The 25,154-nt window shown below is 43.8% G+C and overlaps 1 protein-coding gene across 4 annotated transcripts in view; it reads left to right on the top strand.

Annotated features, from left to right (window-relative positions):
* Positions 1 to 25,154, top strand: part of Galnt17 (polypeptide N-acetylgalactosaminyltransferase 17) — a 440,346-nt gene that overhangs the window by 407,584 nt on the left and 7,608 nt on the right. For all 4 annotated transcript variants that reach the window (XM_031338128.1, XM_031338130.1, XM_031338129.1 and 1 more), the window contains 2 exons: positions 2,451 to 2,588; positions 8,387 to 8,482. In XM_031338128.1, coding sequence (XP_031193988.1) covers positions 2,451 to 2,588; positions 8,387 to 8,482 — 234 coding nt within the window. The remainder of the gene's footprint in view (positions 1 to 2,450; positions 2,589 to 8,386; positions 8,483 to 25,154) is intronic.

The following is a 25,154-nucleotide window of genomic DNA, read 5'->3' as shown; positions in this document are numbered from 1 at the left end:
ACTAAGCACATTCAGCATGCAGGTGCTACGTTCCCCCACTATATATAGACTATGACCAACTCTTATTTATAAGAGTTGCACACTAAGAGGCCAAGAGCAGCAGCTAACAATAAAGTAATATGATCCAAAACAAGATACTGTGATAAAATTTACTTCAAATTTATGAATTGTTTTCTGGAATTTCCCATTTAGAATGTTTGGACTGTGATTGATCATAGGCAAGGAAAATCAAACAACACTGAATCACAGGTCTAGGGCTGGTTCCGGATGGCTGGTCCATAATTGTGAGTGTCATCCTGCCAGGCTCTAAAATGACCATTTCAGCCAAGGATGTAATCCCTACACTGGAGAGGTGGAGGCACCAAGATCAGGAGTTCAAGGTCATTCCTAGTTACATAGCTGGTTTGATACCAGCCTGGACTACTTGAGATCCTGGCTGGTTTTTTTTTTTTTTTTTTTTTTTTTGAAAGGAGTGAAAAGGAACATTTTTGGCCAAACACATTGGCACAAACCTACATTCCCAACACTAGATGAGATGAAGCAGGAAAAGGTTGTAAGATCAAGGCCAGCTTATAGTATGAGGTCCTGTCTCAAATCATCTCTCAGGCTAACAAACACTGACCACCTCAACCAATCAGGCCAAGGATATTCAAACAAAGAGTTACATACTGTGTTCTGGCTCGCCTTTAAATATTAATAAATGTGCTATTTAAAGAATTTTTTTTCTTTAACATCCTTGTAAGAGCACTTACGGTAAAGGAATGAGTTCCTGCATTCAAATCCCCAGTACCAATGTGAAGCCAGCTGTAGCCATGCATGCTTGGAACCCCAGCATTGCAGGAGGAGACAGATCCTGGAGCATTTGGCTTCAGTTATGATGAGAAACCATGTCTTAAAACAGGAACAAAAATGTAAGTTTGAGAACAAGAGAGCAAGACAACCAATATTCTCTTGTACACCAGACACACACACACACACACACACACACACACACACACACACCATCACCACTACTACCACATACATATACCCCTATACATACACACACCTCTACACACACAAACATATTCTTACGCACACACAACTACACACATGCACATATACACACACACACATACACGCACACACACACTCACACATGCATACACATACTTAAAATCCTTATCTGGCTACTGACAAAATCTTAATAGACTAACTAACCCTTCTCAGTGCCCTGTAGTCCCACCTGGCTCCCCCCCTCAGCCTAGCCTGTGACTCACAGTCATCCGGAGCTAAGACTGAAGCTCATATTTCAGATGGTTTATTTCCCCCCGTCATCACACAGCAACCCATTACAGGTTCATTTCAATAAAAGCAGAGTGAATTATTCATCAGAACATCATCACACGGAAAATTATTTTCTCCTCTGCATATAATGAGATTTGCAGAGTGCCCACAAAGAGGGACGTCACACATAAGTTGAAAGACGAGCCAAAGGAGGCTAGAAACATTTATTTTCTTGTCATCGTCGAATAATTCCTACAATAATTGTCTTGGGTAATTACCATGAAAGAGAAGAATCCCAGAAACTAAGTAAGTTGTTGACACCCTTGTGTCCTGGGGTCCTTAACTCCAGGGGTGATAAAGATGGAGAGCTATCTAGACTTCTGTCAAATCTTCCAACATACACTCCATACACTCCATGGAATGAGTATAATCTATAGCTTATGTTTAAGTGATGCATCAAGTCTGATGAAGCTAACCGGAATACTTTAGGGCTCTGGGCTGAGAGTGTAGCTTACCTGGTAAGGTGTATGCCTAGAACACACAAAGCCCCAGGTTCTTTCTTACATATGACCTAAACCAGGTGTGATGGAACATACGTGTAGTCCTAGCACTCAAGAAGTAGAGGCAGAATGATCAGGGGTTCAAGGTCATCCTCAGCTGTAAAGTAAGTTCAAGGCTGGCCTGGGCTATGTAATGGTTGGCCTTAATTGCCAACTTGGCACACTCTGGGAAGAGAGTCTTACTGAGAAATTGTTGGCCTGCAGGTATGTCTGTGGTAGATTGTCTTGATCGCTACTTGAGGTGGAAAGACCCACCCTGGATGTGGGTGCCACCATTCCGTGGGCTGTGTAGCAGTGCAGAAAGCCAGCTGAGCACGAGCAGCAGGTAGCAGGGATGTGTTCGCTTTTTTTGCTCTGTGGACATGAAAGGGACTGGCTGCTTGAGCCCTTGCTTTGGCTTTCCCACCATAATGGAATAGTAAACCATATCCAGCCTCCTTCCTCCAAGCGGCTGTGGCCAAGATGTTTCATCACAGCAACAGAAATGAAGCTAGAACACTCCTTCTCATAAAACAAACAAAATACCCCAAAGCATTCCAGGCTCCTTCCTAAAAGTGACTCCACCTGCACGAGGCTCTGGCCAGAGGCCCAAGCCACTCACGCCCTTTGTCTCCCTACTTGCAGAACCCAGGCATTGATATCGGCGACGTCTCAGAAAGAAAAGCATTAAGGAAGAGTTTGAAGTGTAAGAACTTCCAGTGGTATTTGGACCATGTTTACCCAGAAATGAGAAGATACAACAACACTATCGCATACGGGGAGGTAAGACCGACCACACTTGAGGGACGGCGGGGCCTTCCTCCCTTCCGCCCCTTAGTGATTCTTGGAGGTACGAGGTTCTCTCACTAGCAAGGGTATGAAGGCAGGAATGGGACCGTGGCTTTGTTAGCTGGCCAAGTAATGACAGTTTTGAGGTGTTTTGACATTGGGGGCCTCTGGGCCATGTAAGTGAAGACACTAAGGAGGAACTGAGTCATAAAAAAAAAGCCAGGAAACTGAAGGTATGACTCAGTAGTAGAGCTCTTGCTTAACATACTTTGCTCAAGTTCCTGGGTTAAATCCCTATCGAGACACATATGCACATACACACACACACACACGCACACACACATACAGGAGAGACAGAGAGACAGACAGAGACAGAGACAGAGGGACAGAGACAAAGAGAGACAGAGATAGAATGACAGAAACAGAGACAGAGAATTCTCAGATTTTCTGTAGTGAGCCTATCACACTTTCTAAAACATTAAAATGGAATGCCATGGTGGTACATGTCTTTAATCCCAGCACAGGAGACTGAGATGGGAGAATAAGAAGTTCAAGGCCATCCTCAGCTACATAGTGAGTATAAGGCTAGCTTGAGTCACAATAACATGTCTTTTGAATGAATCTGCTAGACGCTCATTCTAGTAAATTGTTGCCCACCATGTGGCTCCTCCTAGCTTCCATTTCTTAGTGTATAAAAATGAGAGAAATTGAAGTGGCCACTCCATGGGGATGCTGGGCAGAAAAATGAGCCATGGTGTGTTTAGTATGGTCTATAGGTCAGTAGGCAATGTTTGGCAGCCATTGGTAATGCATACTAACTGCCTTCTCCTCTCTTCTTTAAAATAAACGGATTTTTCATTACTGAAGAAGGACCAGATGTGATGGAGAAATCAGTTGGCAGGGACTCTTCTAATTGTGTGCATTGCTTAGCTCTTTGTAAAAGGCACCATGGCTGGAGAGGAGCCTCCACATGTCAGTCCCCACTGCTAGCCTAGTGCATGTAGAGTCCCTAAAGCTCCATCTCCTGCACTGCATAAAGCTGGCATCGTGGTGCATGTCTGTAATCAGTTCAAGGTTATCCTCAGCTGCATAGTAAGATCAAGGCCCTCCTGGGCTACATGAGCTCCTGGGCTCAAAACTTCTTCCCAAAATAAAATGAAGACATGACATAAAGACATAGAACCCTGGGGATGAATCTGATATCTAAAGGGAAAACAGGCTTTCTTTTTTTTTTTTTTTTTTTTTTTTTTTTTTTTTTAAGTCAAGGCTTATTTATTGTTGTGGAGAGATGAGGTGGATTCTTTTGAAGATGCATCATTTACGTCCTCAGTGAAAGTCTTAGTTCATGGTTGCCTTTTTTTACTGCTTCCTTTGGTTATATCAAGAGAAGACAGACTCGGTGGTTTTGAATTTGAAGCTTTAAGATGACTCTTTCACAGCAATAGCAACCATCACCATAATTTTCTGTGAGGAAAATACCCAGTTGCTTGGTGAAGCTTCACCCAAAACTTCTTCAGGTTTAATTTCTCTTTCTCGATCTCCTTAAAGCGGAGGGCTAGAGCTTTCTCTAGGTTTTTAACATACAGTTGGGTCTTCTTTTCTTCTGCAAGGTTGTTCACAAGGATCGTCTTCTCTGCCCCTTCCCTGCAAGTGGAGGGCCTACCTCCAGAGAGCGCCTTAAGCAAGGGAAACAGGCTTTCTAAGGTTAAAAACACTGTAGGAGAAACAGCAGAAAACAAAATTGATCTGAGCTCATGAAGAAATATAACCCATACCCAAGATACAATCCACATGGAGCTCAAGAAGAAGGAAGACCACAGTGTGGATGCTTCCGTCCTTCTTAGAAGGGGAATCAAAACACCCATGGGAGAAGATACAGAGACCAGGTGTGGAGCAGAAACTGAAGGGAAGGCCATCCAGTGACTGTCCCACCTGGGGATCCATCCCATATACAGTTACCAAACCTAGACACTATTGTGGATACCAACAAGTGCTTGCTGACAGGAGCCTGTTGTAGCTATCTCCTAAGAGGCTCTGCCAGTGCCTGACAAATACAGAGGTGGATGCTGTCAGCCAACCATTGGACTGAGCACAAAGTCCTCAATGGAGGAGCTAGAGAAAGGACCCAAGGAGCTTAAGGGGTTTGCAGCCCCATAGGAGGAACAACAATATGAACCAACCAGTATCCTGAGAGCTCCCAGGGACTAAACCACCAACCAGAGAGTACACAGGAGGGACCTATGGCTCCAGCTTCATATGTAGCAGAGGATGGTCTTGTGGAACAGCAATGAGAAGAGAGGCCCTTGGTCTTATGAAGGCTCAATGTAGGGAAATCCCAGGACAAGGGAGTGGGAGTGGGTGGGTTAGTTAATCCCAGGGGGAGGGGGAGGAAATAGGGGGAGACTGGGAGGGGAAACAGGGAAAGGGGATAACATTTGAAATTCAAATAAATAAAATATCTAATAAAAAAAAGAAAACAAAAAAATATAACCCACACTCCAAATGTGGAAATGTTCTGCCAAACTGGAAATTTATACATCACAAATCTTACAGATGAATAGTAATTTATGTGTAGTGAGCCCTACAATTCAATTTAAATAAAATAATTGATTTAAGTGACAAAAAAATCCCCCAAAGAAAAAAAGGACCAGATGTATTAATTATTTTTCCTAGTGCTATGAAGAGACACCATGAACAAGGCAACTTATAAAAGAAAGCATTTGCCAGACAGTGGTGGCACATGCATTTAATCCCAGCACTCGGGGGAGCGGGGGTGGGGGAAGAGGCAGGCAGGTCTCTGAGTTCAAGGCCAGCCTAGTCTACAGAGTGAGTTTTAAGACAGCTGGGGCTACACAGAGAAACCTGTCTTGAAAAACATAACAAAAAAGGGGGGGGGGAGACAGAGACAGAGACAGAGACACTGAGAAAGAAGTTAGGACAATTAAACTGGACTAGCTGTTCTGTTTCCCTGTGACACTGGGCTGCTGTCACAGGAGAAAATGCAGAGAGTCACCCGTGGCATACCTATAAACAGATGGCGTTTTAGTTTATTGTTTTTATTACTTGGGGGAGTATGGCAGTGGCCAAGTGAGTGGAGGTGCCCTCCAAAGCCAGAGAGAGTCAGATACCCTGGAATTGTAGTTACAAAAGATTGGGGGCTACCTCATGTGGGTGTTAAGAATCAAACCCAAGACCTTTGTAAAAGCAGTATGTGCTCTTAACTGCTGAGCCATCTCTACAGGTTCTGGCAGGTTTCTCATGGATGCCATTTTTATAATATTCTTGATAATTTCATAATTAGAAGAAAAAGAAATACTTTTTTAAAAATTAGGGTGGGGTTGGAGACAACTAACCTGGCAAGGTGTCCTCTGACCTCCACACATACACAAATCTCTCTCTCTCCTTCTCCCTCTCCCTCTCCTTCCCCCTTCCCCTCTCCCTCCCCTCTCTCTCTCTCTAAATATAACATTTTAAAAGAAGAGAGAGAATTGATTTTTAAAAAATATTACAGTTGACAGTAGTCATGAAGCAGGCTTGTGAACCCAGCATTCCAAACACCAAGGCAGGAGGATCATGAGTTTGAGGCTAGCCTGGGCTACATAGGAAGCTTCTCTCTGGAGAGAAGGTGTAAGGGAAAATACTAATTCCATATCACAGCTAGGCTCCTGGTTATAGTGGCAGAACTTGTCCCTGCACCACACCAAGGGCAGCTATTCCTGTCAACCATGGAATAAACTGTCTATTTGATTGGCCTTGGCAAAACCTAGACATCATAGCTTGATTTCTTCATCTATAGACAGTAAATTTGCCCTTATTTTGTAAATAAAACAAGTATATAAAGGGTATAGAAAGTGTAGAGATGGAAACATAACCTCCTGTCTTCTCTGGTAAATTTACCATATGGTATTGTAGTTTAGATAATCTTTGTATTAAAGCAAACAAATTCACTTGATAATATAACTTATTGGTATTTAGATTTTATTTTATTTTATTTTATTTTAGAGACAGGGTGTGACAGAGTAAAGACAAGCTGTCTAGAAAGTCATTGTTCTGTCCTTGAACTCATGGAAATCCTCCTGCCTCAGATTTTTGAGTGTCAGTGTTGTACATATAAGTGATTGCTTGTATCAATTTCAACTTGTGTAGTGTTCAAGTGTCCAGATTGTCTGGATTCATGTATATATGCATATGTGGAGGCCAGAAGCCAATGTTGGTGTCATTCTTCAGATTCTATATACACATACACATACACACAGAGAGAGAGAGACAGAGACAGAGACAGAGAGACAGAGTGAGACTGAGACAGGGACGGAGACAGGAACAGGGATAGAGACAGAGGCAGAGAGAGGCAGAGAGAATGAGCCATCATGTTTAGTTTTTATGTGGATCCTGGGGTTCAAATTCAAGTCCTCAGGTTTATAAGGCAAGTGCCATTTCCCCAGCCCAGGCCTGTGGGACTTCTAGAAACTTCTGTTGCACATTGTTCCATCCTGTGTTTTTTTTTTTTTTTTTTAGTTTGTTTACTTCCTTCATTATTTTTTTAACTATTTTAATATTTATTTATTTATTTATTTAAATTTTACTGTTTGTCATGCTCTCTTAAGTTCCTAAAGTTAATTAAAACCAGTATTGGTGTTGGGGTTCACTTATGATTTGCTTGTACAGCTGCCCTGGCCCTGATCCCATGCCCTACCCCCACCCCCACGGAGATGACTTTAAACCCTGAGATCCATGTGAACCCATGTGTTCCATCTGAACGTTCCTTTAAGGCTGGGGAGGTGGTTCCATTGGTAATGTGATTGCCTGAGTTCTATCCCCAGAACTCATGGAAACAAACAGGAGTAAAAACAGGGCATATTGGGGCATACCTCAAATCCCAGCAGCACTGGAGAGGCCAAGACAGGAAGGTCTCTGGGTCCTGATGGTCTAGCCTACTGGGTGGGCTCCAGGTTAGTGAGAAACCCTGTCTCAGTAAACATCACCTGATGTTGTCCTCTGGTGTCCACAGGCATGTGCATATACATATGCACCTGTGCATACATGAACAGCACATGAGCAACACTCCCTGATAGCTTCTTTGTAAAGATTTATGTATTGTTAGATGTATGGCTGTTTCTCTTCTTTGTATACTCATGCACTACATGCATGCAGTACCTGAGCAGGCCAGGAGAGGGTAGCACAGATGCCCTGGAACTGACTGGTTGTTATCTGCTATGTGGGTGCTGGGAACCAAACCTGAGTCCTCTGCAAGAATAACAAGCACTCTTACATGATGCTTCATCTCCCCAGACCCTAGCTTCTTATTCTTAAAAAAGATTTCTTTTAATTATTTATTTATGTGTATATGTATTTGTGTAGGAATGGGTGTGCGCATGCAAACATAGTTGATTGTAGAGACCAGAAGAGGGTTTCAGACTCCATGGGCTGGAGTTAGAAGCGGCTGTGAGCCATCATACTTGAGTCCTGGGAACTGAACTCAGGTCCTCAGTAAGACCAGCTAATGCTCTTAACCACTGAGCTATCATTCCTAACATGCTCTTTTATGGGAGCAATGGAAGAGGGTGGGGGTGGAGGCCCAACTTCCCATGACCCTGAAACAGGGCTCCCACCTAAGGCACCCACTCTAGAGCTTTGTCTGTCATGCTCAAGTTATGGGCTCACACATTCAAGTGCTGATCCTCATTTGCGTGATTTCTCTCTATTTGAATCACAGCCAAGGGATGTCGTGGTGGCCGGGGAGCTGCATCCCTTCGAGATGATGTCTGATGGGCATGTTTCATCTCTTTCTACAGCTTCGTAACAATAAGGCCAAGGATGTCTGTCTGGACCAGGGGCCACTGGAAAACCACACAGCAATACTGTACCCATGCCATGGTTGGGGACCACAGGTAGGAACACATATCTGACCAGGAAGGGAGTAAAAGCAGCAGTTTCCAGTGGGATCTCTGGAAACTTCTCTTGCTCATCGTTCCAAATCCTTTTCTTTTTCTTTTTAGAACTTGTATGTTTTTCTGACTGTGTCACTAAAGAAGGTAGTTTACGGTGAGGGGTTATATATGGATGATAAGCTTAACAGGATTTGGAATCACCAGAGACAACCCTCTGGGCATGTCTGTGAGGGAATTTTTAAAATGGATTAATTGGGTTTTCAAGACACACAGATGGGCTGGGGTCCTGGGCTCAATGAAAAGGAGACAGTGGGCTGAGCACCAGCATCCATCTCTCTCTGCATCCTGACTGTGGATACAATGTAACCAGCAGACTCAGGCTCCTGCTGCCAAGCCTTAACACCATGACAAGCTTGTACCCACAAACTCTGAGCTACAATAAGTCCAACCTTCCTGCCTCCCTCCCTCTCTCCTTTCCTTCAGTTGCTCTTGTCAAATATTCTGTACAGCAGTAATAAAAGTAAATAATGTAATCACACCTATACAAATGTCAAGAGGGACAATGTATATGTTACATATCGAAAAGAAAATTAGGATAAGTGTCAGAGTCATTTACTAACAGACATGGATGTACTGTATTGTGTCATTTTAACCAAAAATATCTACCTACAATCACGGAGAAATTACAGCAATCCTTTTTTAAAAATATGTATGGGTGTGTCTGTGTTTAGGTAGGAGCATCATGGGCATGCAGTACCTAGGGAGGCCAGAAGAGGGCATCTGATCCCTTGAAGTTTTGTTACAAGCAATTTTTTTAATATTATTTTTTAGCTTTTATTGCATTATGATGAGAAAAGTAACATGATTTCAATTTATCTGAATTTGTTAACATTTAAAAACATATTTTAAGTAAATAGAATTGCATCACATTCTTGTTTCCCTTTTGTAACCCAACTCCTCTCAGAGACACCCCCCTTTAAAACCTACAATATCTTTTTGTCATATTCTTTAAAATTTATAAAATATTATAATAATAAAAATGAGTAGTATAAAAATTGTTTGATATAAAACAACAATCAATTTAACAGTCTTGTGTAGATGCTTGTCTAGAGCAATATTGAAAATACATGTTTTTCTCAAAATAAATTTTAAATACCTCCAAACATATAAACTGTATATTTCAAAATAATACACCACTACTAGTATTTTCTTAAATGAACATAAATATATAAGGTCTTTTTGTTTGCTTGTTTTGCATTTAGTAGAGCTTAAAAACCTTGGCTCTTACTGTGGTACAAGCCCAAAATAAGAACAATTTTTAGACATTGGATTTCATTATAATAAGGTTGTACTTCAGTGACCCTCACATCACCAAAGGATTTTACCTCCATCGTAGCTAAACTGAGAGTTGATAGTTCTGCTGTGCCAAGGAGTGAATTGTAGGCACGATTTGTGGATACCGACCCGAGTTCCTTCTATGGTCAAAGCTATTTGACTTGAGTGAGTGACTTTATTCTCAGCCAACAGAGAACAGGTTACATTCATTTGAGAAATGGTGTATGTATTAAGATAAAGTCATTCACCAACTGTTTCAGTGAACAATGGTTCTGCTTGGAGGGTGGCACAGACATTAGGTGAAGGTAAGAATCTGGTTCATTGGCTGTGATGATTTTGAAAAGCATTCATCTCAGAGAAAGAGTAACTTATAAAGTCCTCTTCTTCAAACTTGATATAAGAGTTACAAACGTCAAGCAAAGCATTCAGTCTCACTCTTTGTTGTTCTCTTACAAGCAACCTCCCTGGTTAATCCTCTGTTTCTTTTGGGTATATAAATACTTTTGAAATATATAAGCAGTTAAAAGCAATTTTTACTTGCATAACAAGGGTGCTTGGACTTGAACCTGGGTCTTCTGTAAGAGTAGCAAGCACTCTTGCCTATTGTCTTATTGAGGGGTTTCTGTTGCCACAATGAAACACTATGACCAAAAGAGTAAGCTGGAGACAAAGGAAGTTATTCAGCTTATGCTTCCAGAACACTGTTGATCCCTAAAGGAAGTCAGAACAGGAACTCAAGCAGGGCAGGGCCTGGAAGCAGGAGCTGATGCAGGGGCCAGAGAGGGGTACTGTTTACTGGCTTGCTCTCCATGGCTTGCTCAATTTGCTTTCTTATAGAATCCAGGACTCCCAGCCTAGGAATAGCACCACGCACAAAGGAAGGACTGGACCTTCCCCCATCAATAATTAATTAAGAATATGCCTTACAGTTTGATCTCATGGAGGCATTTCCTCAACTGAGTTTCCTTCCTCCCTGATGACCCTAGCTTGTGTCAAATAGACACCAAACCAACCAGCACACCTAAGCCCCACATAGATCCTTCTGAGAAACCATGTGTACCCTGAAAGTCCACCATCACTTTGGTGGTTAAATATCAGTACAAAAAAGAAGAAAATGTTTTCAGGCTGTCAGAGAATGCAAGGCGGCTTGAAAGGGGGCAAAATGGTTAACCAATAAGAAAATGGTTAATCAATAAGTAAGAGCAGAGACAGATGAAATGGATCTCCCTCAATAACTTGGCATGAATAAGCTCTCTGTGTGTGTGTGTGTGTGTGTGTGTGTGTGTGTGTGTGTGTGTGTGTGTTCTCTAAGGGCTTAGCAGAAGTTCCCTAAGACAGGGAGGAAATATATCCCAAACAACATTAGACAGACTTGGCATTCACAGACATAGTAAATACTCCAGCAATCACAAAAGGCAAGTTAAAAACTGGGAAAGCATTTACCCTCTCTTCTTGAAGACCTAACCAGTCCATTGTAACTTGATGTATTAGATTCTTTTCTCACTGCTGTGACAAAAACCTGACAAGCAATGTAAAGGGGCTGGAGAGATAGACAGGACAGTCCCTAGGGCTTTCTAGTCAGCCAGTCTAGCCAAATCATTGAGTTCCAAGTTTAAAGAAACCCTAGAGGAAGAAGCCGAATGATAACCTCTGGCCTCACATGTGCGTGCAGATACATACACATCACATGTGCACACACACATACACACATGCATGTGCATTCCCCCATGCACACACACATGTACACACGTGTGCACAGACACAGATGCACACACACCTAGGACATCTAGCATGCTCAAAGACCTTAGTTTGATACATAGCACTATAAAAATAAAACTTTAACTAAAAGTAGTTTAAAGAAGGCCTAAGTAGACCCAGACAAGGTGGTATATACCTGTAATCCCAGCAGTCAGGAAACTTGGGATTTTTAGTTTGAGGCCAGCCTGGGTGAGCTACATAGGAAGAGCTTATAGATAATCTAACAAACAAACAAACTAAAGAACAGGAGCTGATGAGATGGCTTGGTGGTTAAGTGCCCTTTTTGCTTTGGTTCCCGGCATCCATGTGTGATGGCTCACAACTCTGGCTTCAAGGGATCTGTCACCCTCTTCTGGCGTCCATGGAAAACTACATTCACATATGCATACAGCTCACCACCCCCACAGATAATAAATAAAATAAATATTTTCAAATAAAACAAAAGACTACATCCAGGTAGAAAGGAACACCCACATGCTTCCTCCCTCCCAAAGTAAGAGCCAAGGAGATGGGTACCACACTGCTTTTCAGATGGAAGCTGACTGTTCCTCATAGCACCAGAGCATCTGCTGGGTAATACCTGGAATTCATCGCTCATCTGCCCCACCAGGGGACATAAAGTCCCTGCCATTTCTTTGACTGCAGAATGGCACATGAGCTCCTCATTGCCATCACCACCCCTGATTTGAGGGTGAACTTCTCTGAACAGCATTGGCTGCTTTCTCTGAACTGACATTGAAGGCAGATCTCCCAGTATTTTCAGTTCCTACTGCTCTGAGTGAGTGCTTGGCAAGGTTCTCCAGCCGCCAGCCAGGCGGTGCCTCTGCTGCCCCATCAAAGCTTCCCTTCCCTTCCCACGGCTGTTCCTTCTGATGGAGGAGGCCCCTCGCCCCACCAGGCACATTGGCAAGCTTTTTAAATTGCTCCATAACTACCATGGGCCGAGGCTGACTCATGCTTCCAGACCCAGGCAACTCCCTAAAGAAAAGATGGGTGTTCCACAGCCATTGTTAGCTTAATTAATGGACTCTGTGTTGTAATTTATTATCAAGCAGCAATTAAACAGAGATAAAACAGGCACCATGGAGGATAATTTCCTGTCATGTGCTTATCAACAAGATGGAAGTAGTTCCTGGCCACTCAGAGTGCCGGCTCGCACGAAAGTGTCTGTTACAAGTTCATTAGAGGAGTCTTGTTTTTGTCTGATTAATAATTTGAATTAGACAAAGATCTACTTCTTTTTTCTTGAGCGTAATTTGTTTTTAGATTTTTTTTTTAAATTATGTGTGTGTGCGCGTGCATGTGTGCATGCTCTTGAGGGCATGTACTCATGCACGAGTGTTGGGTGTGTGTGTGTGTGTGTGTGTGTGTGTGTGTGTATACATGTGCTGGTGATTGTGCATGCAAGTACCCCCAGAGAACAGAAGAGCACATCAGATCCCCTAGACCTGAAGTTACAGGTGACTGTCAACAGTCTGATGTGGGTGCTGGGAACCAAGTATATGGGAAACATTTCAGATTCAGGTCAGAGCAGTAGCCCACAGATCCCACCCTTAGGCCAGGATTGGACTAATGTCCAAGGTAGTCATAGGACAATCTAACAGGAGGACTAACTGACCATGTATTTGACTTCCTTTGCACCCTTTGTGGTGTGTGTGTGTGTGTGTGTGTGTGTGTGTGTGTGTGTGTGTGTGGCCTATGGCTGACATAGGTTAACTCTGGGTGTCATTTCTCAGATGCTGTTCATTTTAGTTTTGAGACAGGGTCTGTTACTGGCCTGGATCTCACCCAGTAGGCTAGGTTGCCTGGATATTGAGACCTGGGGGATCCTCCTGGGGATCCTTCTATCCCCACCTCCCCAGCACTGGGATTACAAGTGTGCACCATCATACCTCAATATACACATACACATATACATATACATACATGTGTATATATATAACAAGCCACTTGACTTAACAGTCAGATATTTTTTAATGTGGGTTCTGGGATTCAAATTCAAGTTCTCCTGCTGAGCAGAGCAACAAGGCCATCTTCCCAGCCCCTTACTTCTGTTTCTTCCAGCCCTAGAAGCCCATCTTCCCCAGCCAGAGTTTCTGATTGCCCTGAGAGGCAGGTCACACTGCCCCCCCCCCCCCGGGACCATGGGGACTTCCTAAAAGCTCTCCTCAGTCCTTCACTGTCCTGTGACATCCAGGCTGCGCTCTCAAAACCCTCCAGCCTGACCAGGAAGTTTGTGAAATTCTCTGCTGCATCTGCAATGTGTCGAAATGGAAGACATCGCAGCATGTTGTGAAGACGCTCCACGGGCATGACCTGTCTATCCATGATGGACTTTTAAACTGACCCGACCTTACATAGCCAACCATAACTGCTGTGAGTTCCCCATTGTGTCTAGAAGACATCCATCCTGTCTCAGCTCTCCTCCCCATCCTCTGGCTCTTATGTTCTTTCTGCCTCCCCCACTTCTGCACAAGGGAGGTCGATATAGATGTCTCTATACTTATTTTCGGCATTTGGACCAATTACGAGTCCCTCCATTAACCACAGCCCACTGATGAGAGAGGTCAGCATCCCGAAAGCAAATTGTGCATGAAAAAGAAAGCAATCAGTTCCCACTTACAAGGTGTCTAGCTTATCTTGTCCTTGTGGAAAAATATCTTCAAAACATTTAAGGAAAGAAGGGTTAACTTTGGCTCTGAGTTCAAGGGTACCTACCGCCCATCAGGAAGGAGATAGCACAGTGGCAGAGGGCTGTGGGTTGTGGCAGCAGGAATGTGAGAGTTTGCTTACATCTTTGTGAGTTTGGAAAAAGAAAGGGGAAATACCAGTGCTCGGATGGTTCTCTGTACCTCCCTTCCCCTCCCCCTCCCTCCCTCCTTCCTTTATTTGTGTGGGAATTGGTATACATGTGTATATGTGTGTGTGTATATGGAGGAGAGAGGGAAACTTTAGGTGTCATTCCTCAAGGACTTGCCATTATGTTTATTGAGAGAAGGTTTCTCACTGGCCTGGAGCTCACCAAGTAGACTACACTGGGTCAGCAAGTAGAGACTGGTCTGTCTGTCTTCAATCCCCATCCTGCCATCACTAGGATTACAGACTTTTTACCTGGTTCTGAGAATCAAAGTCAAGTCTTCATGGTTGCAAGGCAAACTATCTGCTAAGAGAACCATCTTCCCAAGCCTGACTATCTTTTTTCCCCTTTTATGCACTCTGGGATCCCAACATTAATGATACCCGCATCCATGGAGGAATTCCCCTCTTCAGTTAAACTTTCCTGGGAACACACTTACAGGCACACCTAAAATTATGCCTCATTAATGCCCCCACTTATTTATTTATTATTTATTTATTTACTTATTCACTCGTTCATTTATTTTTACATCATGTGTGTATGTGTGTGTGTATGTTTACCTGTGTGTGTGCACGTGCATACACATGCACTCATACGCAGGGGTCAGGAGCACAACCTACAGGAGCCATTCTCTCTTCCATGTGGATTCCAAAAATCAAACTCAAGTCCTAAAGCTTGGCAGCAAACGCCTCCACCAGTTGAGCCCTCTTGCCAGCCCCTTAAGCATTTCTTAATCCGACTGAGTTGATTCACCATGCTCAGGGCCAGGTATACCACTGTCCCCTTTGCCTGTCCTCCCTGTTGGTGTGTATTCATCTCTCGCCCTTCTCTTCTGAGATACTCACCTTCCTTCTCTCAGCTAATCTATCACCAGAACAGCACATGAGAATTGGGTTTTGTCCCCTAATTAAATGTAATCTGATCTCGGACTCTTTCTCAGATGGCTTCATCTTTGGAAGCGATGTATCTTATAAATGCCTTGTCATTATGATGCATTGTGCCAATAAGGTACTCACACCCTGATCAAGTGACATGGCCCAGTGAGCAATTAGCTTGGGCAAGGCAAAGGCAGATGTGAGTGACAGCCAAGAGGCTGCCATTCAAATACAATCCTCTGAGCACTGAGGGGAGGAGACAGGGCCATGGAGAGCATGATGAGGGGAACTCCCAAGGAAAGATGTTTCTGAGCAGAAATTAGCCTTGTGAGTCTAGGGATATGACTCTACTACTTGGTAGATGTCCGTTTTACCTAGGATGTGACCACTTTATGCTTGCTTCGTTTTTAAAGATTCATTTTAATTTTCATTATGTATATGTATATGGGTCTATGTATGCAAGGGCAGATGCCTTTGGAGGCCAGAAGAGGGCATCAGATCCCCTGAAGCAGACTGGCAGTTGTGACATGAGTGCTCGGAAGCAAGCTCGGATCCTCAGGTCCTCTACAAGAGCAACCATCACTGAACCATATCCCTAACGCTATTCTGTTATTATCATTATTATTAGTAGTAGTAGTACTAGTAGTAGTAGTAGTAGTAGTAGTAGTATACATTCCAGCTGATGCACACCCCCTTCTACCCTCCCACAGTTCCTCATCCCATTCCTCCTCCCCCTTGCCTCCAAGAGGGTGTCCCACCCGCAAGGCCTCCCCCTTCCTTGGGGCCTCAAGTCTCTCCAGGATTAGGTGCATCTTCTCCCACTAAGGCTAGACTAGTCAGTCCTCTGCTACATATGTGCCTGGGGGCCATGTGCTTGGGAGCTCACTCCTCCATGCTCTCCAGCCTGTGTATGCTCCTGCTTGGTGGCTTGGTCTCTAGGAGCTCCCTGAGGTCTGCGTTAGTTGAGACTTCTGGTCTTCCTATGGGGTCACCCTCCCCTTCATCTTCTTTAATCCTTCCCCTAATTCAAACCATAGGGTTCAGTCCAGTGGTTGGGTGTAAGTATCTGCCTGTTTCAGTCAGCTTCAGATTCATTTTTAAAAGTGGATCATGTCATCTCAGTTTTTATATAATTGCATCTTGAAGCTTTTTCAAATAAAATTTAGTCTGTGTGTGTGGGGGGGGTTGTATTCCTGTGTATAAAGGAACACTTATGAGTGGAGGGTTTGTGGACATGTGTGTGCATGCATGTGGAGGCTAGGGATCAACCTTAAGTGTTGTCTACCCTGTGTTTAGGAGAATGGGAGTACCCACTGGCCTGGAACTCCCTAATTAGGCTAGGATGACTGGACAGTGAGTCCCAGGGATCCGCTCAACTCTGCCTCCCAGCTCTGAGATTACAAGTGTGTACCACCATGCCTGACTTTTGTCCATGGATTCTGAGAATCAACTCAAGTCCTTGTGCTTGCAAAGCCAGAAGTTTACCAATGGAGCCACCTCCCCAGCTCCAAAATGTATCCTTTACAATATATAGTGTAATGTTTTTGTTTTTAAAACTGGATCACTCTGTTGCCCAGGCTGCCCTTGAACTCCTGAGCTCAAATATTAGTTCCCTTTCTGGTTACTGTAACTGAGTGGCAAACAGAAGTAACTCAAAGTAGGGAAGTAGGTTCAAGGTTTCAGGTCCTTGAGGCCTGGAAGGCATGGCAGTGGAGAGAGTGGCTTTCAGGGGTGCCGCTGTAGTGAGGTAGGTAGGAGGTCTTCTATCACAGCAGCAGACCTCATGTGGGTCTTGGGGCTCAACAGATCATCTGGCTTGACAGTTAGGGCTCCCACCCATGGAGCATCCCAGTTAGCTCTCTTATGCAATATTATATGTTTTTAATATTTGTTTATCTATATATTTTATGCATAGAAGTGCTCTGCCTCAATTAGTCCCGCATGCTAGAAGAGTGCATCAGATCCCATTACAGATGATTGTGAGCCACCATGTGGGTGCTGGGAACCAAACGTAAGACTTTTGGAAGAGCAGCCAGTGCTCTTAACTGCTGAGCCATTGCCCCAGCCTCCTTTATACACTATTTTAAAAGTTCTCCACCTGGCTACACATAGCCAAATCTCAAAGACTTTGCTCATTTCAAATTGAAAGGATCTGAGTTCATAGCAAGTCAGGGCGGGTCCTAAAATGGTTGAGGCTGCTCATTGGAGCCAATGGGTTCCCAACAGAGGAGGCCAAAGAATGAAGGGTAGCAGCCACCTTTAATCCCAGCCCTCTGGACACAAAGACAGATTCCCCAGGACAAAGGTGACTAGCTCAACTAACTAGATCAGTGAGCTCTGGGTTCAAGTCAGAGACCCGGCTTCATAAATGAAGTGGAGAGCAACTGAGGGAAACTCCCATGTTAATCTCTGGTCTCTATATATGTGAGCACACAGATGTGCCCCCACACATGCAAACAAACACGCATGCACCCATACACATGAAAAATGAAAACCAGAGACATCCGGTAGGGATGAAGAAGTGGAAGTAGAGATGAAGAAAGGAAGCTCATAGGAACAGACTAGGGACACTAACATCTATGAAGATAATAAAATAAAAATTTTAAGCTACATTAAAATGAAAGGGTCCGGTGAAACAGAAACCAGGTTCTGGTTCTCCAATGGTGTACACTGTTGTTTTTATGCTAAGTCCATATGTAAATGGTGATCAGTGTAGAAGGTTCCTATGCACTGTAGCCTGCCACTTCCTTTGCCTGGCTGGAACCTATAACCACGGGATTTTCTACCCATCATCTTTGTTCCCTGAAATAACAACTCTGAGACTTCTTATATATGAATAAGTGCCTGGGCCAATAGCTTTGGCTCATTTCTGGTAGCTCATAATTCCATTAGCCCAATTCAACCAATCTAAGTCTTGCCATGTAGTTAGTTACCTTTCTTCTGGTTCATGAGTTTGGCTCCATCAGTATTAGGGGTGAATCTCCTCTGCACCTGACTCTATCCCAGAGTTCCCCCCCTCTACTGTACATCCCACTTTCTAATCTTGCCTCAATTTCATTGGCCATAGGCTTTTTATTGGCAGGTGATGCTTCCATACAGTACATAAGAGATTCTCTCTGCAGGCTCCCTACAGGCACAAAAACATCTCGGGACAGGCTGGAGGGGTGGCTCAGCAGTCAAGAGTGCTCTTGCTGCTCTTGCAGAGGACCCAGACCCAGTCCCTTAGTCCCCATGTCATGTAGTACACAACTGCTCACAACTCCAGCTCCAGGGGATCCAACACCCTACTCTGGCCTTTGTGGGTGCTGACCTCAGATGCACATAGATGTGCATATAGGATAAATATAAGATAGGTCTTCAGAAGAAGAATAGGGCAGGAGAAAAACTTTTCTATATTCAGAGTATTCACAATCACAAAAAGCCATTCTCATGTGTCTCAGTTGAGTATGAAGCTAAGACATCAACTGAAGAAGCAGGCTGGAATCAACAGAGCACACACACACACACACACACACATATCTCCTGAACAGAAGGTACACAAACTCTATTCTTCACTGAGCCTGGCTTTCTTTCCATGCTGACTGTGCCTGATTTTAAAGTGACGAGAGAGCCCCTTAATGGTAAAGGCTTTGCGAGCCATGTTTTTATTGGCGATTTAATGGATTTTTCAATGCGTCCCTGAGTCATTTCGCAATTATTGTCAGGTTTTTGTTTATCTGGCTGTAACCTGAATATTTCAATTCTCCCTCAAGGCTGTTAAATCTGGGTTAATAGTCATGAGTCTCTCTTAGATCATCTCAACTAGAAAATGCTTTTCTCTTCTAAATGAGAATTAATGGTATTTGGTGGGCAGAGGTTTTATTTTCCCACATGCACTTGGGTTGTAGATAATAGGGTTCATTTCTTCTCTTGGACCCAGCAGGCAAATCTAGAGTGACCCTACCCCATTTAAAGGTATTTAGCCACCACTGGCTCTTTGTGATACACTTTTCTTGATCCTCATGGCTTTCAAAAATGCATGGGATGCTGTTACCCTAAAAACCACCAGGCCGGGGGAGACAATGTGGTCAGTAAAGTACTTGGCATGCAAGGATGAGGACCCAGAACACATGCAAAAAAACAGGTATGGTGGTTCAGCTCTGATTTCAGCACTGTCAAGGTGGAAACAGGGAGATCCCTGGGGCTCCTTGGCCAGTCAACCTTGCCTCTTTAATGAGTTCTGGGAAATTGAGAATCCAGTCTCAAAAGGTAAGATGGAAGGCCCCTGGGGAATGACACCCTAGTTGACACCTGGCCTACACACATACACATATACACACACACACATACACACACACACACATGCGCGCACCTGCACACACACGCAAATGTGCACCCACATGAACACGTGCACACACAGACCATATCTGCTTTATGTTTGCGGCATGACTAGAAAAATGAAGGAGCAAAGAAAAGGAGAGAGACTGGATTACAGTGTCTGTCAAATGAAGAAAGGGAAGCAGAGACCAGAGGAATTGAGTAAAGCTATGTGGAGGCAGATTTCAGTGAGTTAGGAGAGACCATTTAAACCAAATAGAAATAAAGACATCCAGGGCCCAGGCCAGGGGCAGGAGACTCAGGGACAGTGGTGTACAGTGGTTATGGGAGAGGTGCTGTCCAACAGAGTCTTAGAAGGCGACTATAAAGCGTATGGAGTCCCAGGCACATGTGGCATGGGTATGGTCAGCAAGCGCCTGGCCTTCAGGAAGCCGTCACTAAGAAAGCACACAGAGCCCATAGTTTAGTGTGACCATGAAATCTCAGGTAGCTGACCTTGGTCAGAGAAGTGTCTAAATGACAACTCTGCACAAATGGTAAAGATTCAAACAGAGGGATGCTAAAAATAAATTTAAAAAGAGAGAGAGAGAGAGGAAAGAGAGAGTAAGAATCACCAAGAGGGCTCAGCAGGGAAAGGTGCTTACAGCAAACCTGAAATCCTAAGTTAGTTCCTGGGACCCCCAAAGTGGAAAGAGGGAACCGATTCCCCCAAGTTGACCTCTGACTTCTATTCTTGCTCCCCCCCAACACACAAGATTAAATACAATGTTAAATAAATAAAAAGAACAACACTACCTGTGATAGCATCAAGAAAGTCAAAATACTTCAGAATAAATTCAACCAAAGGCATATATTATCTGTCCACTGAAAAATATAAAACATCATAGAAAGGCATTCCAGACTGGGAACGGGGGAAATACATGTAGTAGACCAAACACTGTCCCAGCCAGCGCCCAGTACACAGGCACAGTGCAATACTGTCAGAATTCTACCTACCATATTTATATTATATATATTATATTATACTACATTACATTATATTATAAATTAATATAAAATATATTATATTATATATTAAGTATATTTGATATATATTTATTTATGTGTAATTTCTTTCTAGAATTGCTTTGTATACACAGGAAATGAAGCATAAGCCAAAGAGTATTGATTGCAAAGAATTAAACTGAAAACACACACTCCAGTTCTAAAACCAACTCCACAGCTCCAGTAATCCCACTCTGCGTGGGACAGGGAGGTGGGCCAGAGAGTTAAGGAGCTTGCTGTGTAAATGTGAGGTCCAGAGTTCTGATGCCCACGTACATGCCATATGGGCATGGTGACACATCTGTAATTCTGGCCTCAGATGTCATTAACACAGGCAAACTATCAAGACTAGTCACACCTAGCTTTGACTGAGTCCTAATATTGACATCAGTCCTCCACATGTGGGCAGATACCTGCAAGCACACCCTACATATGCAAAACATTCATACACATACACAGAGAGAGGGGGGAGGGAGAGAGGGGAGGGAGGAGAGAGGGGAGTGTACAGTACAATAACGGAAAAAAGGACCCAGAGATCAGTGGAACAGCATTGAAAGCCCCTAAATAATTTGTCACATTCACAGCCAACTGATTTCTGACAAGGGTGACATGAGAGTCTTTTCAACAAATGATGCTGAGACAAGTAGATACCCACATGAAAAAGGGTGGATTTGGACATGTCCCTTAGATCATCTAGAAAAAGAGCTCAAAATGGATCAAAGACCCAACTAAATATAAGAGCAAAAACCATGAAAGTCAGAAAACACAGGGAGGGGGAATGTTCCTGACCTTGGCGCTGACGATGCTGGTTTCTTAGATACATCAAAAGTGCCAACAAACAAAGAGAAAAACCAGATTATTATCAAAATTAAAGACGCTTTGTGCTTCAAAGAACACTGTCAATGCTGTGAAACGCTCACAGGATAGAGCAAAGTGGTTGGCCACCATCTGAGAAGGCTCCAGTGTCCAGATGTGTAAAGAATTTTTCACATCTCACAGAAGAAAGAAAGGGAGAGGGGAGAAGGAGGGAGTGAGAAACAAAGAAAAATGGAAGGGAGGGATGGGGAGAGGGAGGGAGGGGAGAAGAACGAGAAAGAAGAAACGAAGGAAGGAAGAGAGAGAGAGGCCTGCAAAATGGCTCAGTGGGTAAAGGTGCTTGCTATCAAGTCAGCTTAATTGTGTTCAATCCCAGGTCCTACATTTGATTGGAAAGAACTTACTCCTGCAAGTTGTCCTTTGACCTTTATTGCCCTGTGCATGAGCGCACACACGTGCACGTATACATACACACACACACACACACACACACACACACACACACACACAGAGAGAGAGAGAGAGAGAGAGAGAGAGAGAGAGAGAGAGAGAGAGAGAGAGAGGCCAACTCATTTTTTAAAACAGGCAAAGGTCTTAGTGAGTGTGCTCCTAAAGAAGGAAACATTCAGTATGCTGTTTAACACCATTATCAGAGAAATGCACATCAAAACCACAAGGGCCAATTCTTACTCTCTAGGATGGCTAAAATAAAAATCAGAGCAGGCAATCACAAGGTTTGGCCAGAACGCAGGAACTTTGTATGCCAATTTGTTATAGCCAGTGTAAACTGGTGCTATTCCTTTAGAAGACAATTTGACAGTTACTGAAGGAGTCATACACAGAGTTACCATAGGACTGCAAATGAGCAGTTCCAATAGGAGGCAGGCACCTGAAAAATGTGAAAGCTCTGTCGCTGTGTCTTACTGGAGAGACGTGAGCAGACTCTACTCACCACAGATAAGGCTCTGACAGCAGTTCGAAGAAATACTTGCACCCAAGCTTGGCTCAGTGAAGCAGTGAGACTTTGGAGGTTACTGACAATCACAGATGCGTAGATACTTGGAGGAGCAAGGTTGATGCACACTCAGCTGCTTCTGTAATGATGCATGAAATCTCCTTGCACAACTTACAGGCAGCTCAGTTGGTCAGAGTCCTCTTTCTCCATCATCTGTCACTCTTCATATGATTTTCCCACTCATTAGGAAATCTCGTAAGTTTCAGGAACTTCCTGGGACTTTTGGTTTTATTTACTTCCTGCATCTTGAGGAGCCTCTCCTTGAAGGAATGTTTTCAATTTGTAGGAAATTGTTGCACAACAGACACACACACTACACACACATACACACACACACACACACACACACACACACACACACATAGACACACACAATGACTTTCCATAGTGGAAACATGGAAACAACTCACATCCCACTAGGTGGTAAGTGAAGTCAAAGGAGTGTTGTTTAATCACGCCAGAGGAAAGAGGGACCAAAGCACATGCTTCCAAAACCAAGAGAGAAGATGCATAGCAGCTGGGACAATTAGAGGAGACAGGGAAAAAGAGACTGAATTACACAGAAAGCGTGGCTTAGAAATTTGAAGCTAGAACACTCTAGAGGTGGGCAGATGAGTATCCTGTCTGAGCAAGGGAATATCTAGACCAATGCCATGGAGGCAGGAGAGTAGAACATGAGGAATGTGGAGAAGTTGCAGTTGGCAGACTTCAACATAGCTCTTGACCCAGACCAGAAAAAAATGGGAGAATTTTCTCTGAGAGCAGGCCCTGGGTTCACTACCCTCCTACCTTGCAACAGAAGAGTGGTCATGAGACCTGTGGGTTTGATGGCATCAGTTACTGTCCTCATCTCTGTCACCGACACACCAGACATTATTACCTTAATAGAAGAGGATCTACTCTGACTCAGGGCTTCAGAGGGCCCTGGGCTACCTCTGTGAGACAAGCATAGATAAGACCTCACCTCCCAGCAGAGGGCATGTGTGAAAGCTGTCCACTTCATGACCGACTCTGAGCAAGCATGAGATAGGAAACAGCCAGGGATAACAGAGCTGCAAAGACATCCCCCACTGAGGTACCTGAAAGGGCCAGTATCAGCACAAGATACCCCAAGACTAAGTTTTCAACACAAAGGAGATTTATTTGTCCCAGAGGGACAAAGGGTAGGGGATAAGAAACAGATAGACAATGAGGGAGAAGAGAAAGGGGACAAGGGAGAAGTGAACAGGATATTTGCCCTGGGAGGGATAAAAGACTGCCTCTGGATAGAGAGGAGACAGACCTGCCTCTTAGGCAAATGGTGGTTTATAAAAGTAAATAGGGAACTCTCATGTTAGGATGAGGGACTTAATTTTGATCGGGCATGTTAATTAGTGTGGGGAGCCGCAGCTGCCACCCCATATATTTTGAACACCTGGTCTCCGGCCAGAGCAGAGAGCATTATAATAAACAAGCCCTTAGTTGGAGAAGCTGAGTGCCTCCAGTTTGTGATGCAAGCTGGCATGATTTTCCCGCAGCCTATTATGCTTTGCCACATAGCCGATGCTGATTGGGATCAGGGAAAGTATTTAACCTGTGAGGGCTGGGGGCTAGAAGGAGAAGCTAGCTAAGAAAGAAGAAAAGATGAACGAATGATTCTGTAGTACAAGGTTCCTGCTTGGAGAAGGGTTCGTGATCGCCTCCTTATTTCCGCTGGTTGGTAAGGTGGTGACAAATTAGAGTAGCCAAAAGGGAGCTTTTGATTGCTGGATGTTAATACTTTGAAAGTTGGCCTTGGTGGTCAGCCTCAGGAGGAGGAAGTAGCCAAATAAGGGAATAGACTCTAGTGGCTAACTTTAAGAATATAATCTAGGCAGCTCAGAGGTCCTGAGTTCGATTCCCAGGAATGACATGTGGCTCACAACCATCTATAAGGGGATCTGAGGTCTTCTCCAGAGGTATCTAAAGACAGCAAAAGTGTTCACACACACACACACACACACACACACACACACACACACACACACACACACACACATTAGCTTTTAGCAAGAGGAATGCTTGCCAGAACCATGTTTGCCATGCTCGGGCCTGCTAGAGCCCCTTCACTACTTGCTCCATCTCGTAATGCCCTACCTCCTAAAGGTTGACAGCCTCCAAAAATTATGTCTCCAATGGGGGACTAAAAATGCAAAACGTGAGCCTATGAGAATTATTTCACTCAGTCCACAACATTCATCATCTTTCAAACCACAGGGACCTGCACGAAAGAATCTGGGTACCAGCCCATGCATCCAGCAGAATTTCTTTATATAGATGTGAAAAATCCCACCAAGAGCTCATCTGTCCTACATAGCGGTTGTGGTGATTGAATAGGAATGGCCCCCACAGACTCATGTGTTTGAAGGCTTGGCTCATGGGGAGTGGCACTATTAAGAGGTGTGACCTTATTGGAGAAAGTGTGTCACCATGGAGGTGGGCTTTGAAGTCTCCTATGCTCAAGCTAGGCCCAGTGTTGTATACAGTCCCCTGCTGCTGCCTGCAGATAAAGTTGTAGAACTCTCAGATCCTTCTCTAGCACAATGTCTGCCTGCATGCCTTTAAGCTTCCCGCCATGACAATAATGTAAGCCAGTCCCACTTAAACATTTTCCCTTATAAGAGTTGACATGGGTAT

Source organism: Mastomys coucha, unplaced genomic scaffold (genome assembly GCF_008632895.1).
Source record: "Mastomys coucha isolate ucsf_1 unplaced genomic scaffold, UCSF_Mcou_1 pScaffold22, whole genome shotgun sequence".
NCBI lineage: Eukaryota > Metazoa > Chordata > Mammalia > Rodentia > Muridae > Mastomys > Mastomys coucha.
The sequence above is the reverse complement of the archived record's forward strand: the minus strand, read 5'-3'. Positions and strand labels throughout refer to the sequence as shown.